We start from the raw sequence: 27656 nt of genomic DNA on the forward strand, positions 1-27656 counted from the left end.
CAGCATATGCTTCATTCTTCCTCCAGACATACTGCTGATTCATAGGCCTAAAAATGTCCACTTTTGATTCATTGGTCCACAGAACAGAATTTCCAAAACTACTGTGGCCTGTTTGTCTGAATGTGATGATACTGAAGCTGACTGCCTTGTGCTATTGGGTCAATAGTCATTAAAAGTCTGCAGGAATCAGTTGTAACATTAGATGTGTTGACGTCATTCTTCTTGTTTGTTCTTTGCAAACAGCTAAAGGTTTGCATATTTTGCCAATGCATCTAATTTTCAGTAAAAATTTTAAGTGCAGCTGTATTTGTGTGAACTTCCTCTGCAGCAGCTGGAGAGCCTGGTGTGGGAACGTTTAGGAAACTTGTTTGTCAGTTCGCATAACGATGGAAGCTACTCTGTTTGGCCAGTTACCAGTGGCAACACCTACACCCACCAGCCAATGTCGTCCACCATCCCCTACGGTGAGAAACGCACGTTTTCGCTATTGTATGTTTTGAGGAATGTTAAAGGAAATGGTCATGGTGGTCTTGGCCAAAATTACCTTTGTTCAGTGTTTGACAAAAGTGAGATGAGTCATGTCTGGTTGTTGTAGTCCCCATACGGATTGTTGTGGAGTAACTAAGAAAATGATCTCAAAATGATAGTAGTTGTAAACATTTATGGGAATTCAAAGCTTTAAAACACTCTTGCTTTAATTTTTTTTTATTCTCCAGATTCAGATTTATTTTGTCTCTTTCGTGTTTTGCAACCTCACTGTTCATTGTTGTCTGTCCCAGGTCCGTTTCCCTGCAAGGCCATCAACAAGATCCTGTGGAGGACGACACAGACAGGGTATGTGTAGGATACTTTTGATCTGTGCAGTTAGACTGGGCCTGGATCCCAGTGCTTTAACAGTTTAATCGCCCTCGCTTTTATGTCCTCATATATCCAGAAGTTGTCTACTTCCTCAAGAGGACTTCTTTGGTTTACAGCAAGCAAAGAACAAGAGAAAAGTAATAAAATGTGAAGAGAGAAATTTGGGGAAAAAAAATGAGCTGTTGATTATGTGTAATGCAAGATCAGTCTTTGTATTGCACATGGTTTATATATTTTCTATGTTTGTTACTTTTTCTTTCCAATTTTTAACATATGAAATCCAAAGATTTCACTACATTCTCTGCAAATAATTGATCACCAGCCACAAGTTTTTTTTCTCCGATGATGGATGAGCTGAACATGATCGAAAACAGTTTCCATTTGCCTCGCTGTAGTTCTCCAGTGTTGTTATACAGTGGAGGGATGCCCAGAGCCAGCTACGGTGACCGCCACTGTCTGACCATTCAGCAGGACAAAGACCACGTTACACTCGATTTCACCTCCAGAGTCATTGACTTCTTCACCGTCCACAGCGTCGAGCAAGAGAAAGGTAAGGTCACATCCCTTCTGTGCTTTCTTCCATGTTTAATTTCCTTTTTTGCACCAACTTAATCATCTGCTTTGTTTCTCATGTTAGAGTTTGACGACCCCACTGCATTGGTAGTGTTACTAGAAGAGGAGCTGGTTGTAATTGACCTCCAGACCCCCAGGTGGCCCACTCTGCCCACTCCCTACCTGGCTCCACTCCACTCCTCAGCCATCACCTGCTCCTTCCACATCTCCAACGTCCCCCCTAAACTCTGGGAGCGGCTGGTCAATGCCGGCAAAGCCCAGCAGGGACGGCAGCAGATGCACAAGGTGAGAAACACAAAATGTTTATTCTGTTAGGAAACTTGGAAACCTTCATGGTGCTGTTGTATGTACTCTTTTTAAAATTTTTGGAAAATTATTATTATTAATAGTGTATTGCTAATTGTTATTAGTGTTGTTTTCTGCAACCAATTACTGTAGCAAACAGATTTTAACGACTCCTGATAAATCCACTCCTGGTATCGTTCTCGTTGCTGCCAGTGCATTTAATGGTTTTATAATTACCTTTTAATAATTGACAATATTTGTAACACTAATTCTTTATCTCTTTTCAAATCAGGATTAAAACTTATCTGTTTAAAGCGGCTTATTCTTTGTGATTTCCATCTCTCACCAACTTATCGTATTAGGCAATTTTATCCATAGGTAGTTTGTTCTTATGCTTTGTTTTTGTGCTCTGTTCATACTATATTGTGTGTTATTTGTTCAGTGACCCGAAAGGTGCTTTTTAGATAAAATGTAGTATTATTCTTATTTAAAGCTATTCACAAAATGTGAGATTTCAATGTGAGACCTGCTGACTCTTTTTGTGTTGGTGCAATGCATTGAGGTGCCCACATACTGTGTGATATGGGGCTGTGCAGGACGTAAGCTCAGCAGATTCGGTGATGTCTTTGGTCGTGTCTTGGAAATGGTGGTTAGAAGGGCAAAGATGGCTGTTGTGATGGTCTTGCACCCATCTCAGTGTGTCTGAGACAAATTGGAATGCAGCACGAAATGACACACACTGATCGTAATATCATAAACCTTTAATATCTCTTTGAAAAACTGGCAACCTGAGTTGTCCAAGTTTTCCACAGCCATTACCAGGTGCACATTCTCCTCCTTGGGATTGTTTTCTATTCACAGAAACACCACTATGGCAAGGGCTGACTTTTAGCATCATGGGCGACATATTTGTCATCAAATTTTCATTTTGTGGTTTTTTTCTTAATACATTTAAATAACTAGGTCGTTGACTTCGTGAAATCTTCATTAATACAAAACTTTAATCCTCTTTTTGGGAAAAGTTTGGGCTTGTTGGAAGCAAAATTGACAAAGCCAGGAATCAGACACTTTAACTTTTAGTGATCTGTAATGGACTTTGCTGCTTATACATATTGCTGTTTGCATAGATTTGTATTAATTCATTCAGTCCTAGATCTTATTGCCTTTGTTGTTGTCATTGAGGTTCAGCAGCTACTTCTTTGCATGTGTGTATTAACTGAAATCTTATTTCCGTTTCAAATTATTCCAAAGCAGAATATTGCAGTTGTATGTGGTGTTTGTTGGTCTGAGCTTACAGGTTGGCAGCTCGTCAGCTATGAGGAAACCCAAGGGAGTGTGACCATCAGCCTGCTGGTAGTGTGTGAACTTTAAGAGAGCAGGTGTAGGCAGTTATAAGCTTTGGAAAAGCTTTGTAGCCCAGATCAGCTGTTTGATCAGTGGCAGAATAGACAGACACACAGGCGTGTACACACACACACACACACACACACACACACACACACACAGACTCAGCTGGTGTGCTCATAAATCATTGTTGGCTGTGCGAGGAAATCAGAGACGCTGGCAGAGAAGACAAAACAAACCACTGTGAGCTGTGAAGTGAACGTCATCCATATGCGGATGCCTGTGTGTCAGAGCCGGTCAATTTTGAGCTGGGGTTATGGTGATGCTGAAAACATTAGAAAATGAGTAGAATCAAAGTTCTAACTTTCTACAATCTGATTGATTGTGCAGAGCTGGCCCATATGTGGAGGGAAGAACCTGGCACCACCACCCAAACAACAGGAGCTGCTATTGACAGGGTATGTGCAGAAACATGCTCTCAACGATCATAGGCTGCATCCACACGGCATGTGCTTTAATTTACTCTGTTTTATTTATTTTTCATAACAAATAAGGCATAAATATCTGATACTTTCTATGAAGTACAAGTGACCCACAACTGGGTGTAGAGGTTTTTTTTTTTTTTTTTTTTTTTTTTAATATAATCTGAGCCACATGTAAATGCTAAATAAATCTGTATCTACTTATTGCTTGTTCTAAACCAAGAATTTGTTAGTGCTGCCATGTTTTTGGGAAATCTTACTACTCCAACTACTTCAATGAAGAAAGTTTTGACACGTTTTCTCAGTTAATGTAGATTTGATGATAGGTTTTATTGCATTGTGATCAGGCTATAATTTCTAAAGGACTTTTGGTTGTATTAAACCTTTGCTAAACTGGCATTCCCATCATCCCAGATGTTCCCATCTCATTTTTGCAATAATTCCTAATAAATAGAAACACTGGAACTCAGCGTAACAAGGCTAAAGGTCTACAGCTGGGCTAAGGGGTTGTTTTTTTTTTTTTGTGAGGCTTCAGTTAAATGCAAACATCAGCATCCTCTCACTCATAAGTCCAGCGGGCATAATGTTCATAATGTGGCCTTAAGTCTATGAAAGGCTGAGTCATAAGACATGATGCCAGGTCATACTGTTGACAAGGAGGAATTCAAGTGTATGATAAAATGTCAACCACAGATCCTGCTGTGATGAAAATATTTAACTTGTATTCTGAGTTTTAGCTTCTATCTTTGTGGATTTTGTGTCTTATTTAATGCCGAGGCTCATTTTTCTTTTTAATCACTAATTGTTTGCTTAGCCCTAAAGATTGTTAGTAGAAGTAATTTAATGTGACCTCATTATAATGACATGGGAATTCTCTGGGTGCATCATTCTGTAGTTGAAATCTGCGAAGATTCACAATTCTTCTTGTGCTCCTGGGTCTGTGCTCGGTAGAATCATTAAACGATCCATCCATGTGTGTACCAGCACAAACCGACAGACCTACACAGCCCCGATCAATGTCCATGGAAAAACTTTAAAATCATGAATGTACTTTTGTAGAGAACCTCCTTTACATCTTTACAGGCATGAAGACGGCACTGTGCGTTTCTGGGACGCCTCGGGTGTCGCTCTCACTCCCATCTACAAACTCTGCACAGCCAATGTCTTTCACACCGACTGTGACCCAAGCGATGACCCTCAGGACCCTAGTGATGACCCCGACATTCAGCAGGAGGAGGAGTGGCCTCCCTTCAGGAAGGTGAGAAGTGAGGAGGCGTGAGAGAAAAGAAGCTAAAGAGCCAAGAAATAACACTCCAATATTTATTCTAATAAAGGTATGAGGTCTTGCTTTACAGGCTGTGGTATTAAAAACAGTGTTTTACACACACATACGCAGTCATGCAACACCACATCTGTGGTCTGATTTTTCCCTTCTGATTGTTTTCATGTGTTTTCAGACACACCCACTCCATTGTTCCTGCTATTAAAACATGACTGCAGAAGAACCACAGTCTGATTCTGTTTTAATGGCCTGTTCTCTTTGTAGAATTACATTTAAATTAAGCGATGGAGCATCAGGAAGCAGAGCTTCATGTTGAGAGTCTGGCTGAGTGCTTTGGCTTCAGTAGACGTTGGCAGAAAATGGAGGTTAGGCAGAGTGCTCCATGAATATTTAAATGTATGGGTCCCACAGTTGGAAGTGTGTGTCTCTTGTCCTAGTGGATGTCCAAGATATACAGTATTATCTGGAATCATAAATAACAGGCGAGGTTGAGCTTGAGTCATTAGGTTCTCCACACACACACACACACACACACACACACACACACACACACACACACACACACACACACACACACACACACACACACACACACACACACACACACCCACCCACCAGAGGCTTGTTTTGTTATTCCTTTTACTCTTCTTTTCTTCCTATTCACTCTTCCAGCCCCCCCCTGCAAAAAACTTTCCCCGTGTATCCTGTGGTAACCAAGCTGCATGTTCAGGAATGTGGCCTTCATATGGGATGAAGAGTCTTTTCCTTTTTTTTATCCTATGTAATGAAAACCAGACCTATCAGCCCACTCTTTCAGTTTGTCTTAGTGACCAACTTCTCCTACTCCTTGTTTTGTCAAGATACAGCTCCTGTGGAGGGAGGGGGTGGAGGGGGGACTGTTGGAATTCTTACTGTGCAAGAGAGACAGATTAATGCACATAATTTAGTGTGTGAGAGGGGAAGGAGGGGGGGGGGGGGGGGAGGAGGAGCAGAATGGCAACTGATTATGATGACGTGCAGTAAAATATTTAAAATGTACATTTAAAGAAAACCAATTCCGAGGTGCAGAGTTCAGAGCAAAACATGCACCAGGATCATCAGCAGCAAATCAACTCTTGGCTGCTCGCTGCTCAGATTGATTGCGAGACAAAACGCATCCCAGTATTTGTAATTCGGCATAGTGGCCAAACGGTGTGAGATGTTGTTGTTGTGTGTGAACTACAGAATGAATTTAAAGGACTCCGTGTTTGCTCTTGTGACTGTATATCCAACTCATTGCAGCACACTTCTGTGTATTTATGTAGGTCGGCTGTTTCGACCCGTACAGCGATGACCCAAGACTGGGGATCCAGAAGATTAGTCTGTGCAAATACAGCAACAAGTTGGTAGTGGCTGGAACGGCTGGACAGGTAAATATGTGGTTACAGGACGCACATGTATATGTACTGAGTTTTGTCTTAAAGGAGAACTTAAAATAATTAAACCCAACCGTGAACTTCCTCTACTCCCAGGTAATGTATGTCCGTCTATCTAGATTAGCTGCTTTGCTTTGCTCCTTTGCTGATCACATTCTCCCAAATATTCTGACTCTCCATAATTCTAATGATCTTGTGCATGCACAGTTTTTTGCAGCACTGTAATTATTCTTTTTCTGGAATCAACTAGGTGATCTTGGTGGGTAAGACTCCATTGGTCTCCCCACAACAGTGGATACAACCCGACAGAGCACTTATCCCTTATATGAAATCTTAAAGTATGATACAGTTCACTCCAACACTACATTGAACTCTTACCTTAATAATAAGCACTTCATTGATTTTTATAGAGGGCAGAATGGTGGTGGAGTAGGTGGCACTGCTGCCTCACAGCTACACGGTCGTCATTGTACTCAAGCATGTTATGTGTGTAATCTGTGGGGAATCTGCATAGAACATTTCTCGATGGTCTCTTCATTAGGTGGATGTATTTCTGTGGACATACAGAAATGGAGTATTGCTAGAATAAAGGTCAGGGGATCAGAATACATTAGCACATGAATATGTACGAATAACATGAACATTCAGGCCAAATATAATTTCATGGACTACGCCACATTTGGAAAATCCCTTTCTTCTAAGGTGCATGCTGTCATTTGTTTGAGCCCATCACAAAGCGGAAACTACAACTTTCACCTAAACAAATTATTTCAGAAATCAAGCCCAGCTCTTTTTTTTTTTTTTTTATTTCCTTTTTTTTTTTCTTTTTTTTTTTTTGGTCAGAGAGTTTTACCATGTTTTGATGAGTAATTGAAAATCCCATTCTTCCATTTGTGGTGACCAGCTTCACACTCCTGTCTGCTATATACAAAGTGAGTCGTGAAATGAACAATGAGCCTGGTTGTATTTTATTCTTTCCTCCATCGCTCTAGGTGATTGTGTTGGGTTTGAGTGACGAGCGTTCGGACCACTTGGTGGATGTGTCTGTGGTGGATCTGCTGCAGGACAGGGAGGGTTTCACCTGGAAGGGCCACGACAGGCTGGAGCCTCGGCTTAAACCGGCCCCCTTCCCGCCTGGCTTTCAACCCCTAGTGCTGGTGCAGTGCGTGCCCCCAGCCTCTGTTACAGCAGTGGCACTGCATGCAGAGTGGAACCTGATCGCATTTGGGACAAGTCACGGCTTTGGTCTGTTTGACTACCACAGACGAAACTCTGTGCTAGCGAGGTAGGCAAAAATGTGTCTGCCCTTTTTTGGGGCAGTGGTAGAAACATACAGGAATCATCCAATTAAATCCAAGAAGCAACAGTCTACTGCTCCGTATGTTCTCGTAGATGTACCCTGCATCCTAATGACTCATTGGCAATGGAGGGCCCCTTGTCCCGAGTCAAGTCGTTAAAAAAGTCCCTACGACAGAGCTTCAGACGCATCCGCAAGAGCAGAGTGTCCGGGAAGAAACGCACCATTACTACGCCCACCAGCAAGGTAAGTACGAGTTTTTCATGGTAAAGGTGCCAAACAGAACTGGCTGAATGAATTTCAGCATTTTGTGCTGGTGTTCCGTTCAGCTCCAAGAGGCAAATGCTGCCCTAGCAGAGCAGGAGGAAGTTGCCCCGATACAGCGAAGGATTGAACCCCGGTCTGCGGATGACTCGCTCTCCGGAGTGGTCCGATGTCTTTGCTTTGCCGACACTTTTCTACGAGACGGTGTGTTTACCAACCTTTTTAATCAACGCTTTTAAACCGAGAATATGACTCGCTCTACAGCGCAGACTTGACTCTGTGTTTTTACCAGGGACACACCATGGACCTACACTTTGGGCAGGCACCAACTCGGGCAGTGTGTACGCCTATGCCCTGGAGGTACCTGGCATCGGCTCAGGACGTGTGAGTGAACGCGTTGGAGCCAGTGACAGCAGTGTGTGTGTGGAGGCCGTCTTGGGGAAGGAGATCCAGCTGATGCACAGGGCCCCCGTGGTGTCCATCAGTGTGTTAGACGGCCGGGGGAAACCGTTGCCGGACCCTTATGAAGCCTCCCAGGACCTCGCCATCGCGGCAGATATGACCAATGCTCATTCTGTCCTCATCGCATCAGAGGAACAGCTCAAGGTAAAGACTGAAAGACACCTTTTGTATCTAAATTATACATTAAATATTATTTTATAGTTTATACAGAGCCATACAACTGCAAGGCTGTAATCCTAGTTAATCAGAAGATATTTTACACTGGAGGGTTTAATTCCAGTTGCTGTTTTCCATGTACTTTATAGACAAACTTCATCAGACCGCGTACATGTTCCAATAAAAGGTTGAAATTTGGCTACAGAGAGTCAAAGACTCTGTGTCCTGTGTTCTCTCTGCAGGTGTTCTCTCTTCCCAAGGTGAGCGCGAAGACAAAGTTCAAGCTGACGGCTCATGAAGGCTGCCGGGTGAGAAAGGTGGCCCTGGTGGTCTTCAGCTCCACAGCTCAGGAGGACTACAGTGAACACACACTGGTCTGTCTGACCAACCTGGGAGACATGCACCTCTTCAACATACCAGGCCTCCGACCACAGGTAGGTTCTCGGGGTACGTGGCCGTGTGTGCATTTGAATATGATGCTGTGGGGATGTTTTTTAAAAATGTATATGCGTGTCTTTGTTTGACTCGAGGTACGCTATGATTGCATCCGTAAAGAAGACATCAGCGGCATCGCATCCTGTGTCTTCACCAAGAATGGACAAGGTAAGAAGTGAAAATGCTGTATTATTCAGACAAATAAGCAGTCGGTGTTTATTTTTATTTTTTTTCCTGTTAACAGTAGGAACTAGTTCCTTGTTAATCACTAGTGCACAGTTGTAACTATCATTGCTTGTGTTCTTTCTTCTCCGCAGGGTTTTACCTGATCTCTCCCTCAGAGTACGAAAGGTTCTCGCTGTCCGCCAAGGTCCTCACCGAGCCCCTCTGCTCTGTTCAGCTGGACCGACCGCTGGAGCCCACACCTGCCAGGTAACACGCTGACCAGGATGTAAACAATGTATACAATTAAAAACATTTAATTAGTTATTTGATGAAGGATGAATGGTGTTGAATAATCCAGCAAACTAAATGCTGCAAATGAATGTTCTTCATCACATTGATGCAAAACTGATAAAATGACCCAAAGCATTCGTTCTAAAGACTCTGCGGCTGATTCTGAATCTATCACGGATTTTAGGTGATGCTAGGAAACTGCTGAACCCACAGTTTGTAATGCTTTCTATTGGTTTACCAACAAGGCAGTGAACTCAGCTGCATGACAAACCAAAAATATGATACTTTTACTGCTTGTGCTTTACCATTACTCCATCTGCTGCCAAAGTTAATGGTGTGTGTGCTCGTGTGTCTCCGCAGCGATGGTTCGTCGACACAGCCACAGGCCAACGGTACCCACAAGAGCCAGATGGGTCAGGCTGAGGGTAGCTCACGCTCACGCTCACACACACACACACACACACACACACACACACACACACACACACACACACACACACACACACACACACACACACACACACACACACACACACACACACACACACACACACACACACACACACACACACACAGTTATGTATCCTTCTCTCTCTGGACGTCCCAAACCCCGACCAGCTCTTGCAGGGCTTCCCTTCTGGTCACCTTGGTAACCATTAAGTACGCCCCAGTTGCCTCTCCTGCCCCCCCCCCCCCCCCCCCCCCCAAATGCTGGCAGGAAAATATGGTTGCTGTGGAGACCAGAGTCGTGTTTGTTCATGTCCTAGTAGTTTAATCAGCTGGCACACTACCCGTACAGACCAATGGCAGAGTTCTGATGTCCTGAAACATTAATGCCACTATGTCGACCAGCTGGATGCTGATGTAGTCCTCTATAAATATTTGTTGGCTGCCGCTAGAAACCAGCATGTCTGCACATCTTAATAAGGCCTTGGATGTCATTTTTAATATTTAAGGTCTTCAATTTCTTTAAAAGACTGCAAAGGTTTTAAAGTGTTGTAAAACTCATGAGCTCACATACTTTTAGTCTGGTTATGTGTGAATTAGTCTTCTGCATTTCTCTGGCTGCTTCATGCTTTTTCCCTGAAGTGACCGAAAGCACTGTTAACAAAGAATATTGATTGATGGTACGGTTGCCTCCTAACTGCAAAGAACTTTACAAGTATCTAAAAAGTTGGTAAGAACACAGAAACCAAGTAAGATCAATGAAAACAAAAGCAAACAATCATTAAACCCGGGGCTGAATTGATCTTCACTCATGTAATGAGACTCTCATTGTTGACTATGTACGACTGTCTGGTATTTGTGTGCAGTTTGATTATTGTGTATTTCATAGTAGTTTTACAAATTTCATCAAGCAAATTGTATAAACAGTTAGACTCAGTTTATGGCATTAAACATTTTGCAAAATAGCCCCAATAACACTGACTGTCGGATCCAGCTGTTAGGACACATGTATTTGGTCTGGAAGAGATAAAAAGCATATTGTTAGGGGATAAACATGTTTCATTAATAATAATAATTCTCCCTAATAGACTGTATGGGTTTCTACCTCTTAGGCCAAATGGAAGAGCCTCCGTGCAGCCTTTCCTCCCCCGTACTGGACACCCCACTGGACTCCCCTCTCAGCTGTGCTGACATCACCCTTGACTCCACTGGAGAAATCACTGTGGAGGATGTCAGGGATTTCCTAACGTAGGAACACATGATTTGATATTTGTATGGCTTTGATAATCTGCACACTCAGCAAAGAGGATTCTATACTAGAGAAGATAGTGGGGGAAATAACTAATTATTTTTTTATGTTTTCCAATGACAATTAACCTGCGCTTTGTGCTTTCTTTGTGCAGGACTGTGGATGAAGCAGAGAACAACTTAAAGAACATCAAAGAGGAGGAAGAACGCTCGCCTGGCATCCTCATCAACTGAACAAGTGAGGAACACAAACAATGTATTTGTTACTGTAATACATGCTGGATTTTCTCCCCATAGTTGCCCAGATGCATGAGCTCAGGCTTGCATAGACACAACACTGCAGCAGAGTGGGTAGACGCAGACACCTGTTTCTAATGGAGCTGGTCCAGCTAACTTCAAAGCCCCGTTTTGCCTGAGTGCTGCGTTCCAATAACAAGCGCTCCACTCAATTTTCCATCCACTCAATTTCTCCGAGAAGCCAGTGGAGCAGAAATCATTTCTGTCCAGGCAAACTGGGTTCATTTGTGTAGCATCTATAGACGTCGGTGCAGAACTTTGCAGTCCCTTAGGCTGAAATGGCAAAATGTTAAAACAAAATGTTTCTTTTCATTAACATAATATTTAATGCACGTTTAGCTAGAACAACTGTTGTACTGAAGAAAGTTATAGTACAACAAAGAGTGGGAAACTTTTTCTCTTCACTGTATTCACTATACCAATTTACCCAATGTCCTCATCATCATTTCTTCATTTTCTTTATATATACCGAGCTGTGCCTAACCCTGCTGGAGAACAGATGTTACAATCCAATTACATTACAATCGTATTAATTTTATTTTTTTTTTACACTCCTCCAATAAGTTGCATCAAGAAGTCAGAATTCAGGAGGTGATTGTTCTTGATGCCTCCTCTCTTTAATTGTTAACCTGGCTCTGTACTTCACTTTAAACTCTCTGCTCCCCTCTGGTGGTGCCATTTGAAAATACAGGGTTACACATATGCTTTGTTGCATTTCTTTTATTAAAAAAACAAATAGAAAGTTCAGTTGTATATTAATGTACAGTGGTTTTGGAAAGTATTCAGATCCATGAGACTTTTGCACACTTGGTGTTGTTCACACTTAATTTTATATGGATAAAAAGCTCCTGGGGAAAACAACTTGGAATTATGTACACACATACAACATGTTCATCAGAAGTTCAACCCTTTTTGAAAATCTAATATTCAGTATTTATCTCATCGACAGCTTGGCATTTGTCACTTCATGACCTTAGCAACACGGATGCGAGACATGTTGGTCTTTGGTTCATAAAGTCTTTAAATTAAGCTAAAACATTTTAATAATCATGTAATTTTTAAAGTAGATCTGAGTCCACCCACTGTATCTTCACACAGAGGCACAGACCAATCAGTGTCGTGTGGACAGTAGGGAGATTTAGGTTCCACCCGTTACCTAAAAACTTTGATGTGCTTTTTACTCATGCTGTCTTCTTGTACTGCAGGGAGGGGCTCAAGTGGCCTTGATGGACCGGATTTCATTGCTGGCCCATAAACCTCTGCCATCAGCCCACTGTCGAGCCCCCAGGGAGCACACGGCACCCTCCTGTTAGCCTGGCGCAAACCGTGAGGACAGCCTGACTACGGACAGTATACAACTTTAACGACTATTGGAAGAACTCAAAAATCCTTTTTGTTCTATAATCACTTTGGAAGCGTGACGCAGCGCCCCCCTCTGGATGGACACGGAGCTGACGATTCCGATTTTTAAGAGCTAAAGTCGTCTACAGCGATGCTCCCATGTGAGTGAACCTCCTCGTCCTTCCCACGGTGAATCAGCGGTTACGGCGAGTTTTCCCTGGCGTAATGACTGTGGCTCAGCCTTCTGGGAAACTCAATGTTACGTTTGTATGCTTTCATTTTTCTATCCACGGTTATTGTTTTGTGCTGTGCTAGGCTCAGTCTGACTTTTTCTCACTTGGTACTGGAATTGTTGCTCAGTCGCCAAATGCTCTTGTTGGTTTTATTTTTTTTGTGCGCACTAGTGGATGTGATGGATGGTTCTTCACGCTGCTTAACACCACAAACCCTGTGAATGACCTGTGTTTCTGAACTGAGGATTTCCAGCAAAGACTGAAAGGGAGCATTGTAGAGTTTGGAGAATTCCTGACTAGAAAATGAAGTATTTTGACTATTTGATTACTGAAATTCCTTCTGTTGTAGTGTAATGACAGTGTTCGGGATTTCCTGGGGGCCTAATCCAGCGCTCCTGTTTGCTGGGTCACTTTGATCAACGCTTTTCAAACCCGGCTTTCTGCTTGCTGTCATAGTATTGGAGGAAAACAATTAGTACTGGTTATACTGACGGTTGTGTTGCAAAGACTGATGCACTAATAAATATGTTTTGTATGGCTTTTGGCGAAAGTAAGGACATTTTATGACGAGTACAACGGGCGGTTGCAAGAAAAAGAATTTGGAGATTACAACAAGAGAGTCTTGAGCAATAGAACAGAATTTGGTGACATATTATATCTTGCTTTATTTATAATTCCTGTATTTGCTAAATGCATGCTCCGGACTGCAAAATCCTTATTGGCATTTCTCTTTCAATTTGATAGAGATCTGTTATCAGGCTTAATTGGTCACTGCAAATTCGACCGTGTGTCACGTGAGGAGGAAACTGCCCAGTGATGTCACAGGGGTACAGTGTTGAGGTTTAATGGTACGAGACAACTGCAGCAACTTCTTTCACCGTCATATCAGTACAACGTTTTGCTGCTTTTCCAAATTTATATTTACTCACTGATGATCCATGTGGCATCGCTGTGGTCAGGTTTACCATAAGGATGCAGAGTGCATTGGGGTCATACTTGTACATCCCTGATGTACGCAGACACAGGCTGTTCAAAGACCTCCATGTAATCAGTTTGAGTACTATTACAGTTTTTATCCTCAATTTCTGCTCTAGTTGGGTAAAAAAACAAAAAAAAGGCAGGAACGACCGAAAAATCCTACCTTGTTAATAACATTTCATCTTTTGCAGATTGTTGTTTCTGATGGGACTCAGGGAAGTGTTGCAAGGGAAGCAAAGTCAGTGTGACTGCTAAGTGTAATATACTGTGTACTATGGTGCACCCACAAGAGTTCTGCTCATGATTTCTGTGAATTGGTGCATTCTAGGTTAATTCTGGCCAGATACCGAACTTTGATCACCAGTGTTTTTAACCCATTTTTTTTTTTTTTTTTAAAGGTTTTACTGTGTAAAAAGCAAATATTTACAATATCTATATCTAGGTTTACAGCAGCCAGGTTTATTATCGTTAAGCCAGTGATGGAGTAAAATGGTAAAACCTGTGGAAGCATAAACCGCTCAGTATTAACTTCCTGATCACCTCACATTAAACTAAAAGTACAAAAGGGACCTCATTACTAACAAGTATAAATCAAGTTTAATGCTTATTTACTACTTTTTTTTTCTGATATCTGGTTGACACAGATGATTAACCCTTTCATGCTACAGCTGGCACGATTTACCTTTTGAATTCCACAGTTAAATACGTTTGCTTCTGCTATAACATTCAGTTTCAGTGTGTAGACTTTTAATTGGGTCATTTAGAATCTCAGCTGATGGAGAATTGTGAATGTTAATAAAATTATTTACTCTATGGGACTTGGCCTGCTGGTTGGTTTGTACATGTTACAGAGGTCTTAGGAACAGCGGGGGGGGGGCAGAGGGGCGGGACCCTAAATCTGATTGGCGGGACCCTAAATCTGATTGGCCATCCCAGGTGCCACTAGACAGACAAGCCTTTGTGGGTGTGAGCTTTTCAAACTGAACTGACTTTACATACTAATGTGAATATTAATAACAGTCAAAGCCAGATGTGAGATTTTATTTTTATATAAAATACATAAATAAAGCATCTGCAGGTGGCATCCGGAGCATGTGCACATATTCATTTAAACACACGTACATGTTTAGGACTCAAACGCACTAACATACAATTCTCCCCCTTAAATATAAACTGTTGCAGTAATTCAGGAATAAACACATCTTGCTTAAACCAATGTTAACCACTGATCTGAAATCAGGGAAACAGAAGTCACTGTTTTTACAAACCCAATTCCCAAAACGTTGGGAAGATGTGTAAAATGTAAATAAAAACGCAGCAATTTGCAAATCTCAACCCATATTTTATGCATAATAGAACATAAACATCAGATGTTAAAACTGAATTTTTGCAGTTTAATGGCAGCAACACATCTCAAACATCTCTGGTGGCAGCTTGCATATCTGGAAAGGCACCAACGATGCTGAAAACTACATAGTAGTATGATAAAATGTCAAGTTACAACATCTCATGTTGCTTATGCTCTATTGAGAATTAAATATGGGTTGAGATTTGCAAATCATTGCATTATTTTTATTTACGTTTTACAAATCTTCCCAACTATTGGGGAATTGGGGTTGTATTACGATATGTCTCTGATTCAGTGCAAGATATCTCATTACATTGTGCAAAGCGTTTTCTTCCAAAATGAGAAACATTTTTGAAAAAAATAAGTTTAACAATATGCATCTACTTTTTCAAAAACGATTCAATTTTGGAAACAAACTCCCAACAGTGTTCAATGCAGCCTGTAAAAATACAGCATAATGTTTCAGTATCTCCTGGACTCTATTGATTGCACTTTTAAACATTTGTCCTTAAATATAAGGGTTTGTCTCACAATTTGCAACTTCCCCAACCTCTTTAACATTTCTTTGGCCAAATAAACATAACTGCTTAAAAGTTTCACATGGATAATGAGTCCAATAACTTCCGGAAGCATCTTGATGATGTGCATACTTTTGTTAAATTTAAATTGATATTACTTTACACTCCGATCATTTAGAAGAGCTGAGACACAGACACCAGACGGTTGGAAAGGCGCATGGGTCAAACACACAGCATGTAGAATCCAAAAAAACAGAATATATAAACTAACATTCCTCAGAAAATATGATGTGCTGTTTTGTGTTGGGCCCCTCTTTGTTGGGCCAATCTGCATTTAACTGCTTGAAATGTGCTGCGTAAAATAGCACTAAACATGGAAGTGACTTTTGTAGTAGTAGTAACCCTCCTCCAATGAAAATTAACCATGCAGCACACGCTACATCAAAGCAGCTAAACAGAACACGTTTAGGATTTTTATAAAGCCGGTGCCCACCCCAAAATCTTCTCCAAACATCTCTCTTCATCAACAAAATACCTTGTAAGAAAAAGAGTTTATCCCAAAGACATTAAACCAAGTCAGCTGCCACCTGAACAGAACATTTGTTTCGTGCTGAAGGTAAATCTGAGCAGATCAGCCTGTAGGCCAAGAGGCTGTTGAGCAGCAGCAGCAGCGCGGAGCTCAGGTAAAGCTGTGTTAGGCACAGACAGCATCATCATCGTACTGGTAGAAAATGACATGGCAGCAAATACATTGGCATGTTTGTGATGCAGAGGGTGTTAGTCTATGAGGGGGGGGTTTTAAAGTCGCCCCAGGCATGGAAGCAGCGTGCAAAGCAGTGGGGTTCATTTCCTTTCCGCACAAGTCGCAGCTTCCTAGGATGCTCAGCGTCCTTGGAACGCATGTGCTGGATGTAAACCTGCAAGGGGGGAAGGAGGGACGTGAGATGTGGCTGGATTAGAAATAAATGTGTGACCACAACCTTCAGTGTCTTGCTAACCTGGCAGGCTTTGAGACTGAGTTTGATCTCCACCTGGCTGGTCTGAGTACCGACCCACATGTACACCTGAGAGAAGCAAAAAGCACAAAAGTCAAACATACTGTGGCAAATGAAATGATATAATTCCATGATAGTAGAAGGAGACAATTATGAATCAGTTATTATCACCTCTTTGCCATTGTCCAGCAACATAATGTCATCATCAGCCAAGTCATCCTGACAGAAGTCGGAGCATTTCTCCGACACAGAGAAGTAACCCTTCTCATTCGAGCACCTGAAGGACGGACAGAGAAAAATGGTGGGAAAGTTTCAAATAAGTCACAGTTAGAAAAAAAAAAAAAGCAAAACTGATTCAATTATACATACACACACACACACACACACACAGTATTAATCTATACTGTAAAAACATTTACTGACCTGAAAAGCCGAGCGTGTTTCATATACTCTGCATCTTCATCGTAAGGTTTCTGAGAACCAATCCCCACCCAGAAGAAGTTCTCTGGCTCCTCCCCTTCATTAATTACCTGGGGGACAAACTGACTCATTGGTTTGGACAAAATATATTTGAAAGCTTCTATGCACAAATGTGTGATTTTGCTGGTGCTCATACATATATAAAAAATCTCAACCCTGGACGGCAGGGAAGCAGTCTGTGCTAATATCCTATGCTAAATATAACACACTGGGTTAAGGGTGTTAGAGAAGTTTACCCTTTACTTAGTTTGTAGAATCTCCTGTTAGTACTTATTAGTAAAATAATAATTATGTCTAAAGTTTTTTTTTTTCCAAGTAAGCAGGAGGAGAAAAAAAGTGAGTTTGAGGCTGATAGTGTAGTAGTAGTATATTTTAAACAGCTAAAATACTGAATAAAGTGAAAGTTTAAAGACCAAAATTCTATGATTTTGTAAGCACAGAAAATTAATAAGCATTTTATGAGTAAAGGAAAAAGCAACCATGTGCCAGCTCACCTGTTTGCTGTATGTGTCATCAAACATACTATTCATGATGTCCTCCGCAAGTTTGGCTTCATCGGGGTCAGCAGCTCTGCCCACCCAGGTGTAAACAATGCCCTGATTGTCTGTGCTCTCAAATGGAACCTGGCGAAAACATGTAGTGTTAAACAGCAACTAGAGTCGTTGCGAGGTGAGAAATCTCTGGTGAGAAGCAAAGAGAAAAACGAAACAAAAAAATCCCAACCTTGAGTATGAAGCAGAATTCGGAGTTGAGGTTGCTGGAATCGGTTCCAATCTGGATGGTCCTAAACAAGAGATGCAAATGCAGTTGAACTAGATGTAGAGAACTCAGAGTTTAAGACAATAGGGATCAAACTCCTGATGTGGATAAAGCTCTTAACATGTTAACCTGGTGCAGAGCATGCTGCCATTGGTGCGTATGTGGTAGAGTGAGGGCTGGGCAGAGTCTGTGTTCTGTTTCCTCTTCCCCTTGTGGATGATGAACTTCCTCTTGAAGTGGGACAGGAACTTAAGGTTCTCCTGCTGCTGGGTCATACGCACCACCTGAACAGCAACACACACACACACACACACACACAGATAATTGTTTATTTGTCCCATTAATGTAAAAGCACACTAAGAAGTGGTGAAGCTGAGGCTGATGAATGAATTAAAGCACCTTTAGTTTTCCAGGGAAAAGACTCTCAAACTTCTTCTGCAGGGAAAAGGTGAAGGTGAGCCAGCCCATGTTGGAGGCCTGTCTGCCCTGCCAGAAGTATACCACACACTGGAAGTCCTCTTCTGACTGTTTGTCCTCCTCATCATCTCCTGCTCCTTTTCCACCACCACCACCTTCACCCTCCTTCTTCTCCTCATCTTCATACTCCACAGGCACCCAGTATCTTAGGGGACATAGTCGTTTAAGAGCTCACTCTTTAAAACGAGCAATTTCCAAATCTCCATGTGTCCACACATCCTTGCACCATTACTCGCACACGTACCTGCAGAGAAACACATAGCAGTCCTGTGTGAAGAAGTGCCCAAACTCTTCCTCTGGCAGGCGAGCAAACTTCTTTCCCTCCAACACAAATCCTTCCATGCCATCCAGGTCCTCGTTCCACTCCTCCATCAGCTGTTCAGCCTGGACAGGGGAGATAAATACGTGAGACGTGGTGGAGGGTTTTCCCAGTTTGTGGTTTACAGGAAATGATCAACGTGTGTATTATTACCTCTGTGAGAGGCATGATCGGCTGCCTGGGGAGGAACAAAGCTGTGAGGTCGGCTTTCATCTGGTCTTTCTGCGCTGCGTCCTTCTTCACCTGCAAAGCAAAAGACAAAGACAGAGTGATAAGCAGACACAAACAGTCCTCAACATATTCAAACCCCTGACATTTTACTGCTCCGAATGAAATGGCCGAAAGTTATCAATTCAAATCTTTGACATATTCATATTCTTTGAGGCACAAATTCAGTAGTGAAACAGCTGAATTGCTATCAAAGTATTAGTATTCAGATGTTTCTGTGGGTCCGTTACCTTGCCCTGCAGGTTGTCAGTCTGCTGTACGGTCTCAGCTGCTCTGGTGTAGTCGACCTTTAACACGTCATCCCAGTTCTTAAACTTGGACTTGAACACCTAAGAATACAGGGTCAAACTTTAACTTCCTTAAAAAAAAAAAGGTTTTTAATCAGCTTGTTTTTAATCGAAGTATGATTCAGACAGCGAGTAGCCAGAACTTAAAATGAAACAAACAAAGAAAATCAGACTTTTAATAAGTAAGCAGAGACCACCTAAATCTGTGTTACCTGGCACTCGGTGCCCTCCAGATTGCGGGTGACACAGGCATGTTTGGGCCGGTGCAGCATGGAGCAGATCTCCTGACCTAGTTTCAAGGCAGCGGCACGGACCAGACGTGGGGACTTCCTCCCGATCCAGATGAACAAGTCAGACCAGCAGTCAAGGATGTACACGCACTTTGTGTCCAGCAGAGACTGCACCTGTGGACAGCGATAAAGACAAGGGTAAGATGACGTATGACTTCCTGCTGTTCACGGGTGATGCAGCTGGTGAACATACCAGTCTCAGCTCAGGCAGAGTGTCCAGTTTGATCTTGTGGTCTTTGTGCTCCACTGACAGCTTGTAGTTAATTTGAGGCAGCTCCAGATATCCCAGACCCAAGCCCACCTACAGAAACAGAAAATTAAAATGTTGATCATTATGTCTTCATGCCCATCTGGCCTTATTTCACATTATGTCGAAGCGTAAACGTTAGATTTGTTTGACCTTTTTTTGCTTCTAAAAATCGCTGACACATGCCATTAGCACACATCCAAGCTTTCTGATCAGAAACTTTACACGATTATAAGATATTTTCAAAGAAATAGTGACTGTTAGATGTAACTTATAGCATATAATAAAACTTAACAGTAAAAATCCTACACAACTCCTACAACACGTCCATGTTGCACCTAAAATGCCTGAAAACACCATGTTAACTTCTGCACAGCAAAAATAAAGTCAGTGACAGATTGTGATTGAATAAATTATTAAAACTACCTTGTACAGTTTAGGTCTGACAGCACAGAAATCATCTGGAACATGCTTCTTGATCTCTTCTGGTTGTCCTCCCAGTGCCTCCCAGTACTCTGGAGGCTCCTGGTTCTGCATGAGGGTTGTGATCTCCGACTTCCCCTTTCGCTCGTTCTTATTTATCTTTTCTGCAAACAACCTGGCCGATGCACAGACACACGTTTGGATTACAGCATTTAGTTGTGAGGCTGACATGGGAAATGCGAGAGTTGAAGAAACATTTGCGTAAACTCGTAATTTGCATCTAACCTGGCCTTTGTGGTGTTGCTGAGTGTAGCGTTGGCTCCTCTCCAGACAAATATGTGCACGCCTTTGTCCAACAGGAAGACATAACTGCCAAACAGAGAAGGACAGGATGTTATCGACACAATGGTTCTACACCAACAGTGACAGATTATACATTTACACCAGAAGGAACAAATGAGTCACCATTCATACAACAAATGCTGTGATTACATCACACAAAGAGAACAGGCATTAAAAAAAAAAAAAAAGAGGGGGGTTGTGTGCTGCATGGTGCAGTAAGAGTGTGGGGGAGTCACCGAGGGTCGAGGGAGCTGGCTTTCACAGGTACAGACTCCAATCTGATGTTTTTCTTGCCATAAACTCTGTACAATCTGGCAAAGCAACAAAACAAAAAATTACAACGTAAGAAAAGTGAATTTATAACAACCTTTCAAAGCAGTTGTGTCTATGAAGGTGTTAAAAAAATAGCAGCCTACTTGACAGAATATTGCGTGTCCTCCACTGTGTAAAAGCCGCTGGCTGTTCCTCCCTCAATGTAGGAGATCTCATTGTCGAACACCTACACACAAGAAAACAATATTGTGTCCAATAGAAAAAGAACTTTTTAAATACATCTCATTTTAAAGACTTTAAACTAGTAGATGTTTATGTGTATGGATGGAGAGGCATAATTCAGCCTTCACAGAATCTACTTCTCTTGCAGATTACGTCTGAAAACTGAAAACGAATTTGTTTTGATATCAAGCAGGAAGAAAATGTGAAGTCACATTACACATTCTGCAATGTGATTATTGTGCCTGCACACTTTGCAATGTTGATGCTGAATCAATATATTGTGACGCCCTGCTTTAAATCTATTGTCATTAGCTGTTATTTCTATTTGTATGTGACACACAGTGGATTCACTACATCTTGAAAAACAAAGCCTTCTTGGATTTTTTAGTATACGTGTGATTCTGTACGGACTGAATGTACATACAGCGCTGAACTCCTCGCTCTCGTCTCCCATCTCTTCCCTTATTGTCCTGCACTCCGCTCCAAGGAAGTTTCTCAGGTTAACGGCATGGATGGCAGAGCCAGCCTTCTTGTCCAGTGTGGCTTCCTGGCCAATCCAGTAGTAGATGTTCCAGTTTAACGCTCCGTTATCATCCAGGTAGGTCTATAATTGAAAACAGAAGAATGTGAAGCCATTCAGAGGGATAGAGGGAGAATACGGTAAGTAACATTATTCTATTTTGTATGTTGAATCAGGCTTATCAAATGCCAACCTAAGTGCTGCCAATGTTACCTTGAGGACAATGTAGCAGTCAGCCTCATAGAACTTTCCATGGAAGGTCTCATCTACTTGCATGGGAACAAAGTTCTCTATCTGCCACACAGTTACACCTGGAACCTGCAGGGAGGTTAAGTAGGAGGGAAAGTAATGTTCTTACTGTCAAGCCTTCTGTACTACAACATGCTAGATGGAGTTACTTCAGTGATTTGGTTAAAAATACAAAATATACATAAAGTACCTGTCCCACGTCCTCCATAAAGAACTCTGAGTAGTTGAGTTGGGGCTTTTCCAGACTCTGGTCCCAACGTCTGATTTTTAGATCACCGTATTTCAAGTCTCCGTTCTCCTGCTGGTTTAAAAAAAAATAAAATAAAATTCTTGCTAAATAAAATAACTCACATATACTGTGTTTCCTCATCTTCCTCTGCTCGTTTCTCAACACTTCAAGGTGAATGAGGAGGCTTCTTAGTCACAGGATTTTCCCTAGGACTAGCTAAAGCATCGGCCCAACCATATTCATCCTATACGTCCGACTGACACAGACAGGATGCAGATGGTTGAGGTAACTATTGCTCCAATAAAATGTTTTTTTTGTTTTTAAACTTACCTCCATGTTCTTCTTCTCCTGTGCGACATCACTCATGCCCTTCAGCACCTGCTTTGCCTGATCGTCCTGAGAACAGTCCTTTCTCCTCCTTAGCCTCATCTTCCTTGCCAGGTGGTCTCGGGGACTAGCTCCTAGTAACACACAGATACACAGATGAGCCACTCAAAATCAGAACAAAAGACATGATATTTCCACAAATTAATGCTCAACACACACACACACACACCTCCTCCAGCAGCAGCTACAGTAGCAGGTGAGGCCCCTGCCAGTCGGAGCTGGTTCTGTAGGGAAAAGTCGATGTTGTAGTCCTCGGCTGCTCTGTCGACTGGTTTAGGAGGCATCACCAGGTTGGGATTCTCACGAACATCAAGTACCTACAAAATGACACATAATGAGAAAGAATTTGCTGACAGAAATCCTATTTTAGAGACACTGGGAAAAATATGCATGTTTACAGTGCATTGTTGTAAAAGTTGTCACAAATGGTCTAAACATTTTTTAATGAATTAAGAAATCCTTCCAAAACATTTTAAATTTTTATTTTTTTTTAATCTGCTTTCATTTAATTCCTTTCTTTACATTTACAACTTTTCTTTTCTGTAGTAACCAATGCTCTTCCTGTGTCATTTAAAACTGCATTTACATTAACATACTTACTGTTCTCTCAAAGGTGAGATGAGGGAAGTTAGCACCAAGTAACTTTAATTGTCTTTTTCTTCAATTTAACCTTCTCCATTACTCATTTACCTAATACAAATGTGCTGTTTGTGAAGTCCTAGGTCATGCTAATAATGAACTAGTTAAGTTTGTGGTGTACCTCCAAGTTTGTCAAGAAGTGAATGGCCTCAGGAAGTGTCACCAGGCGGTTTTTGTTCAGCACCAACTTCTTCAGCTTGCCACACCTACAGAACAACACAAAGCCACATTCTGTTGTTCCCATGACCTCATTTTTCTGTAGTTAAAGAAAAACTAAATCATGCAGAGAAGCTGACCTCATGTATTCTGTCATTAGAAGTTTAATTTAGTACCATCTACATCAGTAACCATTTTATTGAGAAAGATGCAGGAGCAATATTTGGAGTTTTAACAAAATTAGAAACTGGGTTTCTAAGCATGAATCTGCAAACTCTTCGCTGTTCTACAAAATAAGACTGGTTCACATTATCTGCAAATTCAAACATCATCGGTTTAACAATGGAGAGCACAAATCCCTGTGATTAAAAAAAGGAAGCAAATTTATATGCAAATCAATATGTTGAACCTACCTGCAGAGTCCCTCAGGGATGAGTTCCAGGTTGTTGTTAGCAGCCATGAACTCAGTGAGATTGGTGAGCTTGCCCACGCCGGGTGGAACCCCGTCAAAGTCCAGTTTGTTAGAGTTTACGTACAGCTTCTTCAGTTTGGACAGCTTACAGATAGCAGACTGATGGAGGACACATTTAAACAAACTTTTAAAAAGTTACAAAATAATATACAGCGAGAAACATCAAAAGAACTTGATTAATAATTCACATTTTAGATCTAAGAGAAATCCTTCAAACCATTTTTCTATAAAGGGCTTGCTCACCCAAATTCACATATCATCTATGTCTCCCGTCATTCAGAGAGTTTTAGTTAGTCCAGTTTTGAAATATCAATTTCTTAAAATGAAAAATAAATGTAACTTTGAAGTTTTAATGTTGCCACATCTCAAAAAATTTTACTTTCTCAACAGAGATGCCAAGAACTCAGTGACTTATAGAGACGGTTGAGTAATTCTTATGCTCCTTACAGGCAGTGAGGTGAGCTGATTACGGCTCAGGTTAAGAGTCTCCAGCTGGGTCCACTGGTCAATGCAGAGGGAGAGTTCAGAGATCTGATTACTGCTCAAGTTGAGTCTCTTCAAACTGCCCAGTGAATAAAGGCACTCTGGTAACCGAGTCAGGTCATTGCATGATAGGTCAACATCTGGAAGAAGGGATAGAAGAGTATAAGAGTGTGTGTGAGAATATATACAAAGTGAGACATTTGTGAAAAATGTTGGTTTAGATGCCAAGAGAGCAGGAAGAAAAATGGGCCAAGTCTGGGAGAAACAAAAAAAATAAGATGTGTTTGTGTCACCTGCTAAATGTGTGAGTCCCTCAAGACTGGTAGGCATGTTGCTCTGGGTCCTCTGGGTGTTCCTTAGGTGTAGAGTCTGTAATGCCACCATGGCCGGCAGCTGGCTGCTCAAACACACACATTACTTAATTAGCACCTTCTCGTTAACTTATTGAATATTTGCGTAAAGGTGAAAAGTCAGGGGTGTGTAGCAAAGAACAGAAGCAACACTGAAGAGAAAGTCTTTTTACCGCAGCTGGGCGTGCATCAGAGGGTTGTTGTTTAGTATGAGAGTCTGCAGGTGCACAAGGCGCCTCATCTGGGGGGGCAGGCTGTCCAGCTTGTTATCGCTCACATCCAGATACAGCAGGTCTGTCAGGTTGATGAACAGCTGGTTAGGGATTGAGTCAATACTGTTGTGGCTCAGATTTAGCACCAGCATGTTCCTGCTGTTCTCCAGGTCCCTGGGGATCTCTGTCAGCTGATTGTAGCTTAGGTCCTAAATGAGGAGAAGTGGAAAGTATTAAAACCATGATATAGACATTTTTTGGGGCAGTAATTAACTGAAAAAGGGAAGTGATTTGAAGCGGTTCGAGTTAAGGCAGAGTATGGGGGAAAAGAAAGAACAGTTAGCATGTTGTCGGTAAGAGTTTGGGTAAATAACCCTTTAAGGATGGGGAAAGAAAAGAACAAGAGATGCATGACACCATCGTACCAGCACAGAGAGGTCATCAAGCTGAAAGATGTCATCTGGGACACCAGAGTTTTTCAGGTTGTTGGCTCGGGCTACCAATGCCTGCACACATAATTAAACATCTTTAGGGCATTATTCTAGCTACTGCAGTTAGGTTCATATGGAGCAATTTAGCATTGATGTTACTTATGATTAGAATGTAATTTATAAATATATATTTCTGAGCTTTGTGTGTGTGCTTTTGTTTTTATGCGTGCGTGGGTGTCAGTTACCCGTAGGTTCGGTAAGCTGCACAGTTCTCCATGTAAGGTGGTCAGGCTGTTGTGGCTCACTGAAATGTGCTCCTAAAGATGAAAGGGAAACGTTATAGATACTCAACTCAGAAACCAAATACAACTACATCTGGAGCCTCATAAATACACCCTACAAGATGGCCCGGCAATATCATATTTGTTTAATTACAAATATGATTAAACCAAAGCCTACATGTTTGGCTAAACACAAGTCAGAGAGCCGTTCTTCTTTACCCACACTACCATGCCATAGATCATCATGTTGCTCTGCTGCTGCCTAGTAATTGCTGCTTTGAAAGTTTAGATTAAATAATCCCAAGAGAGATATTGAGGATTAAATCAGGACTGCATGAGCTTTTAGGTCTCACTGAAGGAATGCATTATCTTCTCTGGTATTGTATGTTTGACTCTTATCGGTGCTGCTATCAATAACACAATGACAGGTGGGACAAGATTAGGTCCCCGAGGCTGATATCATTATATGCAAATCCATACCTATGATTAACAACATATATCTAACTCTACAATTACTGCAGCTTCTTATCAAAACAATATCAGTACTATAAAACCAATCACATACTAATAATTGTGAATGTTCTCCAACTTCAAATGAATTCATTGTAGATATACACACACAGAGCGTGGTGGCAAACATGATAACCCAAGACGTGTAAAGGCCTAGTTTGTAACTAGCAAACATTTCTGAATTCCTCACCAGCTTCTGCAGAGAGGCCAGCTCCTCTGGGAGATAACACAGTCCCGTCCTGTTCAGTTTCAGCCATCGCAGGCTGCTCATAGACTTGACATGCTCTGGGAAGTACCCACCCTGTTCAGACAGAGACATGAATAGGTTTAACAACAATACTAATGATAATGATTTATTTACCAACATGATTTCATATAATTCAGTATTACTGTGATGGTGGTGGAGGCGGATGCAAGTAAAACCTTTATGTAATACAGGGGAACTGCCTGTATTACATATCTCTGACATCCATCCACTATACATGTATCCACTTAGGGGCCATATTTCTAACATCTACCCAAATCATTTGAAACCATTATACAGACATAAGATCCTAGACTATAAGCGTTACCATAATACAGTAGGAAAGTTATATTTAATGTGTGTGTTAGTGTGTCTGCATGCAAAGTAAACATGACCGTGGTTGGTGTGACAGCAAAAATCTGGACGAATGTGAGTCATTGGCTGCATGAGAAAATGTTTAGCTGTGATGATTAGTCTATAATTAGTCTTTAAAGTCAGTGGGCTTCCTCTGCCAAAATGTGCCCAATGACTTCATCCCTGCGTGGCTTAAATTAGATTTGTCATTCACGGACTATCAATACAACTTTTTTTGCCGTCTAGTGTTTACTAGTAGATGGCAGAGCACAGATAGTTCTGCCCCCAGCTGGGCCGCTTTTCCAATCAGTCAAACTGAGCTCGCCAAGTCTGCCAAAACCTAGTATAACGACACGGGATGGTTCGTAGAACACACTAACTAATAAGGTTGTGGGGCCCCAACATCATGTACCGTAAACGTCGATAAGTTCCAACACATCGACAGCGAGTTAGCCAACAGTGAAGCTATGTTAGCTAGCTAACCCGACGTTGGAAGCCAGCAACGTTAACGTTTCCCTAAACTATCCAGAATAATATAAACGGCTAAAAAAACATATTACCTAGTAAAACATACATTTATTAACAGAATGTCAAGAAGACTGTGGTTTAAGACAGTCTGTCTCTAGCAGCTACTTTATCCAACTCAAACCGGCTAACGCCCAGTGCTAATAAGCTAAATGTGTTGCCTAGTTCAGCCTTTACCGATTCTCTAACTTGGATTAGCTTTAGCTAGCTAAAGGTGTTAACCACTAATTAGTAACCGATTATGGACGTAAACTTAAATGCTTACTTTAAAGTCGTTCCCACTCAGGTCCACCCCCCGTATGAAGGGAAGAACTCCGGTGGCAGCCATTTCTGAAACAAGCCAGCTGCTAAGTCCTTAATGTCTATTTTGGTGAAGGCGCAGGGACGGGCTGTGGCTGGGGGACGGGACGGGACGTCACGTCACTTCTACTTCTTCTTCTGTTGCTTATTTGACGGTTACATTTTATTTATCGCCATCTTCTACGCTGGAGTGTGGATCATGATGGTTAATACAATTCTGTACCTCAAAACATATTTAAAATAATAATAATAA

The 27656-nt window shown here is 41.7% G+C and overlaps 2 protein-coding genes across 6 annotated transcripts in view; one reads left to right on the forward strand and one right to left on the reverse strand.

Annotated features, from left to right (window-relative positions):
• llgl1 (LLGL scribble cell polarity complex component 1) overlaps nucleotides 1-14235 on the forward strand; it is a 34913-nt gene extending 20678 nt beyond the window's left edge. For 2 of the 5 annotated variants that reach the window (XM_067478218.1, XM_067478216.1), the window contains exons 7-24: nucleotides 329-464; nucleotides 780-834; nucleotides 1254-1408; nucleotides 1496-1716; nucleotides 3451-3518; nucleotides 4626-4800; nucleotides 6129-6233; nucleotides 7232-7524; nucleotides 7632-7782; nucleotides 7866-8004; nucleotides 8093-8406; nucleotides 8661-8852; nucleotides 8949-9021; nucleotides 9171-9285; nucleotides 9670-9734; nucleotides 10869-11004; nucleotides 11160-11242; nucleotides 12507-14235. In XM_067478218.1, the coding sequence (XP_067334319.1) occupies nucleotides 329-464; nucleotides 780-834; nucleotides 1254-1408; nucleotides 1496-1716; nucleotides 3451-3518; nucleotides 4626-4800; nucleotides 6129-6233; nucleotides 7232-7524; nucleotides 7632-7782; nucleotides 7866-8004; nucleotides 8093-8406; nucleotides 8661-8852; nucleotides 8949-9021; nucleotides 9171-9285; nucleotides 9670-9734; nucleotides 10869-11004; nucleotides 11160-11238 (2472 nt within the window). In that variant the 3' untranslated portion in view covers nucleotides 11239-11242; nucleotides 12507-14235. Of the gene's footprint in view, nucleotides 1-328; nucleotides 465-779; nucleotides 835-1253; nucleotides 1409-1495; nucleotides 1717-3450; nucleotides 3519-4625; nucleotides 4801-6128; nucleotides 6234-7231; nucleotides 7525-7631; nucleotides 7783-7865; nucleotides 8005-8092; nucleotides 8407-8660; nucleotides 8853-8948; nucleotides 9022-9170; nucleotides 9286-9669; nucleotides 9735-10868; nucleotides 11005-11159; nucleotides 11243-12506 lie in introns of those variants that run through there. The other 3 variants (XR_010910893.1, XM_067478217.1, XR_010910894.1) reach the window with 3 other exon arrangements.
• Nucleotides 14236-14886: 651 nt separating this feature from the next.
• Nucleotides 14887-27527, reverse strand: flii (FLII actin remodeling protein). Its single transcript, XM_067478215.1, has 31 exons — nucleotides 27369-27527; nucleotides 26171-26281; nucleotides 25435-25506; nucleotides 25184-25264; nucleotides 24720-24967; nucleotides 24490-24593; nucleotides 24161-24336; nucleotides 23655-23812; nucleotides 23207-23291; nucleotides 22616-22763; nucleotides 22390-22520; nucleotides 22021-22131; nucleotides 21795-21899; nucleotides 21486-21665; nucleotides 20983-21065; nucleotides 20803-20877; nucleotides 20510-20593; nucleotides 20228-20399; nucleotides 19748-19855; nucleotides 19477-19668; nucleotides 19208-19306; nucleotides 18903-18992; nucleotides 18675-18814; nucleotides 18353-18575; nucleotides 18083-18237; nucleotides 17918-17978; nucleotides 17689-17817; nucleotides 17138-17244; nucleotides 16886-16991; nucleotides 16718-16783; nucleotides 14887-16636 (listed from the first exon to the last, which is right to left on the reverse strand). Exons 1-31 carry the CDS (start codon nucleotides 27429-27431, stop codon nucleotides 16502-16504), a joined length of 3798 nt encoding a protein of 1265 aa, XP_067334316.1. The 5' UTR covers nucleotides 27432-27527; the 3' UTR covers nucleotides 14887-16501.
• Nucleotides 27528-27656: the final 129 nt, after the last annotated feature.

This window comes from Channa argus, chromosome 15 (genome assembly GCF_033026475.1).
Source record: "Channa argus isolate prfri chromosome 15, Channa argus male v1.0, whole genome shotgun sequence".
NCBI classification, from domain to species: domain Eukaryota; kingdom Metazoa; phylum Chordata; class Actinopteri; order Anabantiformes; family Channidae; genus Channa; species Channa argus.

Coding starts and splice junctions, on each gene's coding strand:
- flii (XM_067478215.1), bottom strand. CDS start 27,431: ATGGCTGCCACCGGAGTTCTTCCCTTCATACGGGGGGTGGACCTGAGT. Junction 21,900..22,020: donor TTATGGAGGACGTGGGACAG/GTACTTTATGTA, acceptor ACCTCCCTGCAG/GTTCCAGGTGTAACTGTGTG. Junction 21,066..21,485: donor AGAGCGAGGAGTTCAGCGCT/GTATGTACATTC, acceptor TCTTGTGTGTAG/GTGTTCGACAATGAGATCTC.